The 6,307-nt window shown below is 41.1% G+C and overlaps 1 protein-coding gene across 1 annotated transcript; it reads right to left on the bottom strand.

The window, feature by feature from the left end:
- Window positions 1-395: 395 nt before the first annotated feature.
- Window positions 396-5,728, bottom strand: LOC115595365 (interferon gamma-like). Its single transcript, XM_030439761.1, is given in 5 exon segments — window positions 396-1,223; window positions 1,961-2,098; window positions 2,100-2,216; window positions 4,252-4,323; window positions 5,478-5,728. Coding segments are annotated over 5 exon segments (588 nt in total). The 5' UTR covers window positions 5,598-5,728; the 3' UTR covers window positions 396-1,082.
- Between the last annotated feature and the right edge of the window lie 579 nt (window positions 5,729-6,307).

The raw sequence follows: 6,307 nt of genomic DNA on the forward strand, positions 1-6,307 counted from the left end.
GATTGCATGTTATGCAGATGACACATAATTATACCTCACAGTGTGAGTGACTAATCAGCCTGTAGATTTTCTCCAACTTCCACTTTTACTGTGCACTTCGTGAAGCTTTATTACTTTTTATCTCTTCTGACTTTGAGCGTTTGAGTTGCTTAGAGGTTTTTTTTTTATTTGCACACAACAATGTCACAACCTCAAGATCGTGTGATATGATCTTGAGGTTTGTTGAGATGATATATGATTGGTTGTTGGTTGTGTCTGAACTTCCTTATTTGCTGTGAGAACGAAGACTCGTCAACTAATAATGACTTTCTGTCAAAGAAAACCAAAAATCTAAAGAAATCTTGACGCCATCATCACAAAGTCTTATCATTCAAAAAAAGTCAAGAATCAGAAAATGAAGTTCATCTTTTTATTCAGTTGCTATTTGTCTACATGTGCCAATCAATAAATACACATAAATAATCAACAATCATTCACAGGAGTATGTTTAACAATAAATTACTTTAAATATATAATAAATATGATTATTATAACATGTTAGAAAAATACAAAAATCTCTGAAGAGTTATGTACTTCCAGAGGCAGTGTAGCCGTGCTGCAGTAAAGTACCCGATCGTTCAGAGGACTCGTAGTACGATTAAGTACGTCAGCATTAAACGTGTACTTAGTACTGTAAACATCATCAGACAGTTCTATTTTACCGTTAACACAAAATAAAAACATCCAATCCGAGAGCTTAAACTAAGATTTTATCTTCTCTAAACATTAAATCATCTGCAGTTTTTAAATAAGTAAAAATGAAGAGATCAAGTATTTCCAGGCAGTTCGATTGATACTGTTATTGAACCAACACGCTGCTGTCAAGTATCAAAATGTACAAAAATCTGTCAGACTGAGGCGGCTGTTCACTCCGATTGTTATAAATATATATGAAATCTCTAAAAACAGATACGAATCTCAACAATTGGCACATTGTTTGAAATTGAAATATTTTTTGGTCTTATTCTGTGACTGTTTTTGCTTTTATCCATTTTAGTTTTGTCGCCGTCAGTGTCGCCGTCTCCGTTGTGCCTGTTTGCTGTTTAGCCTCTCAGCTGAGTCTTCCTCGCTTGGCGGCGGCGGCGGCGCCTCCTCCTCTCGCTGTTGTCAGACAATGAGCTCGCCTCTTCGTACAGCCATGGCAGCTCCCACAATGCTTTGCTCTGGACGACAAAGTTGTCCATCTAGAGGAGAGAGAGAAATGATTATTACTTTGCTGCAATGTAACACATTAAATCTTTATTTAAAATCCCAATTAAGGTTTATGTCGACAACGAAGAGGTCTACATAACCTTCAGCAGCTTTACTCCTAACCCTATAGAAGTCCTCCTTTAACTCCTACATAAACCTTTTAATCACCTCACTTTAAGTCTTAGTTCGGTCTACATAGGCACCACAAAATCCCTAAATAAACCTTCCATAAGTCTTATTTAAGTCCTCCATACCCCCCTATGTAAACCATACAGCACCTTTACTCCACTTGCTTTACGTCCTTCTCAAACCCTACAGAAAGATTTAAACGCCTCACTTTGAGGATTTGTTTACACCCTACATAGTCACCAAAAAGCTCAGCGTGGACTTTCCACAAGTTTTACTTTTAGTCTTGCATAATCCATAAACAGCAGCTTTACCTCAAGTCCTACACGAGCTCTCCTTACGCCCTCCAAAATCTGTCATATAGTCCCACTGTAAGTCCTCCTAAAGGTCCTACTTGAATCTTTAATGCCTTAGTTCAAGCCCGTTAAGCCTGAAAGCTCTTCTTCAGGGTTTAAAGCTCTTCTTTAGGGTTTCAAGCCCTACATTAAACCCTTCATTAACCTTTTTTATCCTTACTTTAAACCAGCATCAGACCATCCTTGGATCTAGTGCATTAAAATATATTCTCGGCTCTTTCTTTGTCTTTAGTGTGAGTCTACTGTACCTGGACATGTTTGAGGTCCTGCAGTCCATGCAGAATCATCTCCTGCTCATGGAAAGATTTCTTCTTCAGTTCCTGGACCTTTGTCAGGATGTATCTCAGGTCCTTCCTGACATCTCCACTTGGTCCGGCCTCCACCATCGCCGGCGGTGCTGTCGACGGAGTCGGTCTGGGGACTCGCTGTGGGCAGCTGCTTCAACATGTGGCCGAGGAGCTTCTCGTATGATTCCAAAATGCCGCCCATGAACAACAGCTTTGTCTGGAGGACAAAAACAGATGAGATTAAATACATTTTCATTTGAACTGCTTTTAACCAAACAGCATTGATGCTTTATGTGTGTTTATTAACGAAAATGTAATTTCAAGTCACAGGAAGTTTCTTATCGGAAAAATCGACTAAAACCAAAGCCTGCTAAAAAAAAAAAAAAAAGGGAATTCAATCTATCTTTGGAAAGCACACACACATGTAGTCGTCCCTTTCCTCTGTACCACCCTGGAGGTGCTGAAACCTTCACCCAGTGGAAATGTCAGGTCTCCCACACACAGGTTAAATTAAGTTTCGTGTAGGCCTTAAAGGGGAAAGCCACTCAATCAAACTGAATGTCATAATCCAAAATTGGTGACAAGCTTGGATGTAGAGACTCAAAGAGTTCAACAAAGTCTGACAGTTTATGAATCAGTGAAGACACAATTGCTGAGCTGCTTTCAGCTCTAAACTTTGTCAGAGTCCAGTTGTAAAGCTTATTTAATCCATATGGAGACAATAGGCACATATTAGATATTTAATTAACGTGTTAATTATTGGCTAAAGTAATGTTTCACCTCAGATGAGTCACAAGACGATGTTACACTGGAAACAACTTAAAGATGCTGATATGTAACACCTGTGTTGTTGTGGTGAGTGAAGTACAAAATGGGAAAACCCAGAGGGGAATGTGGTCGCTTGTGGCCTTTAAGTTTATGCAAAATTCTACTTTCTGTTTGACAGACTGCTTCCAATGTGCCATCTTGAATACATGAATATGATGAGGATATTCTGTTGGCAACACCCTGATGACCGGACATCGGAATGTGTCTCTGCACTGAGACAAACCCGGTGCCACATGTGCAGGATTCAGAGCCGACATCAGATCACTGATGTCAGTTCAAATAATGAGCCAAAGCCGATCTTAGTGCTGAAAATTGCCTAAGAAGTCAAGATCTTGCTGGCCCGGAGCTGGATCATGTTTGGGTCTCTGGTGTCGGAGCCACAGCCAATCATGTCGACATAAAATCGGCCGTACCAACTGGATTCCTGACACTTTCTTAGAGATGCGAGAGGCTTTTACATCATGACTGACAACATTATCCTGTAGACGACTCGCTTGCTCACATTAGCGCCAACGTTTAAAGTCGTCAGCCCAAAACCTGAACTGATGTCCATCTTATTTATTCATCATAGCCTGAACCAATGATACTACAGCATCACAGCTAGCTTGCAGTGCAGTCCATAGATCTTATCTAAGATTTTGTCTTGTTAGCCACACGACACAGAAAGGCAGCAAACAACTGACTGAAGCGCTGCAGACGATGACGTGTAAAGATTCTGAAGCTGATGTGAGTCAACTCCGTTTTGGCGCTCTGTACTCGAAACCAGCCATGAGTGGCTTTGCGTTATTGTTGGTGAAAAGTGAAAGTTTGACTTGGAGTTGAGTGAAGTTGCAGACAAGGTTGCACAATGCAGAGCCAGCAGGATAAGAACCCCCAAAAACCTCAACACAGAAACTGTTGACGGTGCCAGACTGAACATCGAAAGAGAAACCTGAGGAAAACACCAGCCGGCTGCTGACTCAGGGATTAGAAGACCTGGAAGTTCACTAATCGTCCTTCACTGTGAAACCTTCAATCAATCAATAATCTTCATGGGCCAGGCCTTGTGAAATATTAAGTTTTTCTCTGGTCTGTCTTTGGAGTCAAGAGGTAATTAGCCTAGCATAGCATAAACACTGGAAGCAGAGGGAAACAGTTAGCCTGGCTCTCTCCAAAGCTCAGAACCACACAGCAGTGTGAGTGTGTGTTAGACTGACCAGAACCAGGCCCGCTGTTTCCTCCTGCAGCCAGTCTTTTATGCTAAGCTAGGCTAACTTCTTACTCCACTCTTGAAACACGCAAGAGTGGAGTCAAGAAAACGAGCACGTGTACAACACGTAGAACAGTTGGAGTTTGGATTTGTGAATGAATCGTGTAAATAAACCCTGAAAGTGACTTTACAGAAACTTAATCATAATCTTTGATACACAGAAGTTCATATTTACCTCCATCTTGCCTGCTGGTGGTTCTTTAGGGAAGACGTTGTTCCCGTCAAATCGTTTCTCGTCGTCAATTCTCTGCAAAGAAACACAAAGAAACATTTTTTCAGGTTAGTTTGATGCAGACAATGATTCTCTCTATCTTCAAGGGAGCAGATCAGTGTTTTTATAATCTATAAGCCCAAAAATATATAAATCACATTAACTTTCTGAGAGGCTTTGAAAACTGAAATCAGTGGTGCATTCAGGGACAGTCAGACATTGGATATCTCAGAGCTGTCAGTTGGAAAGCATTTAAAACATTATATATATTAAAAAAAATAAATATCCACAAGACCAATGGTGTAATGGTGCATTCAAGGACACCAGCAATTTGAGACTTTGCTGTTCACGAGCTCTGATATCATAATGAAAAAAAGAACATGTAGCGAAAAAGATAACGTGAATTTGATCATTTCTTGCAATTATAGTTTTAATGACTGTCCTTAATGGTGCATTCAAAGACGCTCTGACATCTGAGATGTGAGACATTTTTGTTTACGAGTTCTGTTAATCAAAAAAAGACAAAAAATAAATAAAAAAATAAGCAAACCAGTTGTGGAAAAGATCATGTAAAGTTGATCAGTTTCTTAAATTGTGAGACTTTTACCTAAAAGTTGTCGTTTTGGTGCGTTCAAGGACAATAAAACATTTGAGATTTGGGTGTTTTCAGTTGCAAAAGCATTTCATTGACAATTTATATTGTTTTAAAACTAATCAACCCTAAAAACAAGGTGAACGTTGTTCCTTGGAATAAAGATGTTGCTTTCAACTTCCGTATCTGAAATCTCAGAAGTCTTAGTGTCCTTGAATGCAACATCAAAGAAGGAAAGGACCCCTGCTGTGCACTGCTTCACCACATGACTGTTGATCAACTCAGAAAAATTGTGTCTAATATCAAAGTTTGCTACAGATGATACATGCAGTTAATGGACTAAAACATAAAACAAAACAGCAGAATAGTCCTTTAAACGAATGTAATGTGAATATGAAATGGAAAAAAGTTGTGTGTCTATTTGTGAGTGTGTGTGCATGTGTGGTTGTGTTTGTGGTGAGAGGATCAGTGTGTGAAAGAAGCAGGAGGAAACACACAGTCTGTGTTTGAAGTACGAACACTGATACTACGCAGCAGCAGCAGCAGCAGCAGCGTCGTACTCGCAGTATCGAGAAGAAGTACGAGCAGTAGTACTCACGTAGTGCCGCAGGAGGCTCTGGATGGTTTGGTTCATCTTGGGTCGGATGTATGCACCTCTGACCTGGCACAGAGCCACCATGAGAATCAGGCAGACTGCTTCCCTTACTGGAGAAACCATTGTATCACTAATTGTAATAACCCTGTTAGAGTCGCTAGTTCGATTCCCGAGTCTGTCCGGGCCTGTCCTGTCAGTCGGCTTCGATTCCCGTTCGGAGAGGTCGGAGACAGGCGATGGATGCTGTCACAGCAGTTGTGTGTCTTCTGCCCTGAAGTTGGCCCTGAACTGTTTGACTCGTCAATGAAGCCTACATTTATAAGTCGGTGAGAGAGCGAGGCAAAGGGGCAGAGAGACACAGACGCACACAGGGGAGAGAGAGCGTAACGCTGCGATGATCTAGGTGTGAAAATGTGGTTGTGCAGTTTCCTTTAAATCACCAAAGTTCATAGAAGTGGGTGAGGGGTCTCCCACTCATGCATCTCAAACATAAACCATTAGCTCACAGCAAACATTCAACGTCACCCACTGGTTTTACTGTTCTCACTGGTTGTACTGGTCATACTGGGGACGGTGGGATGGAGGCCGGTGGTGCATGCAGCCCAGCAGAGTGTGTTCACCTGCAGCAGAAGTCACTGGAAAGAACTCTGCTGCCGGCGCTGGAATCACCAGATCCTGCAGAAAACCGGGTGGAAACCATTACGCATCCGTCGCTCCTGTGGTTTTATTTGGAACTCTGGAAGTTTCTGATGCTGATTTATGTGTAATGAAATATTATGTTTCAACATGACAACGAATGAAATGAATAACAAATTCATTCATTACCTCCTCGC

This window comes from Sparus aurata, chromosome 14 (assembly GCF_900880675.1).
Source record: "Sparus aurata chromosome 14, fSpaAur1.1, whole genome shotgun sequence".
Taxonomy (NCBI): domain Eukaryota; kingdom Metazoa; phylum Chordata; class Actinopteri; order Spariformes; family Sparidae; genus Sparus; species Sparus aurata.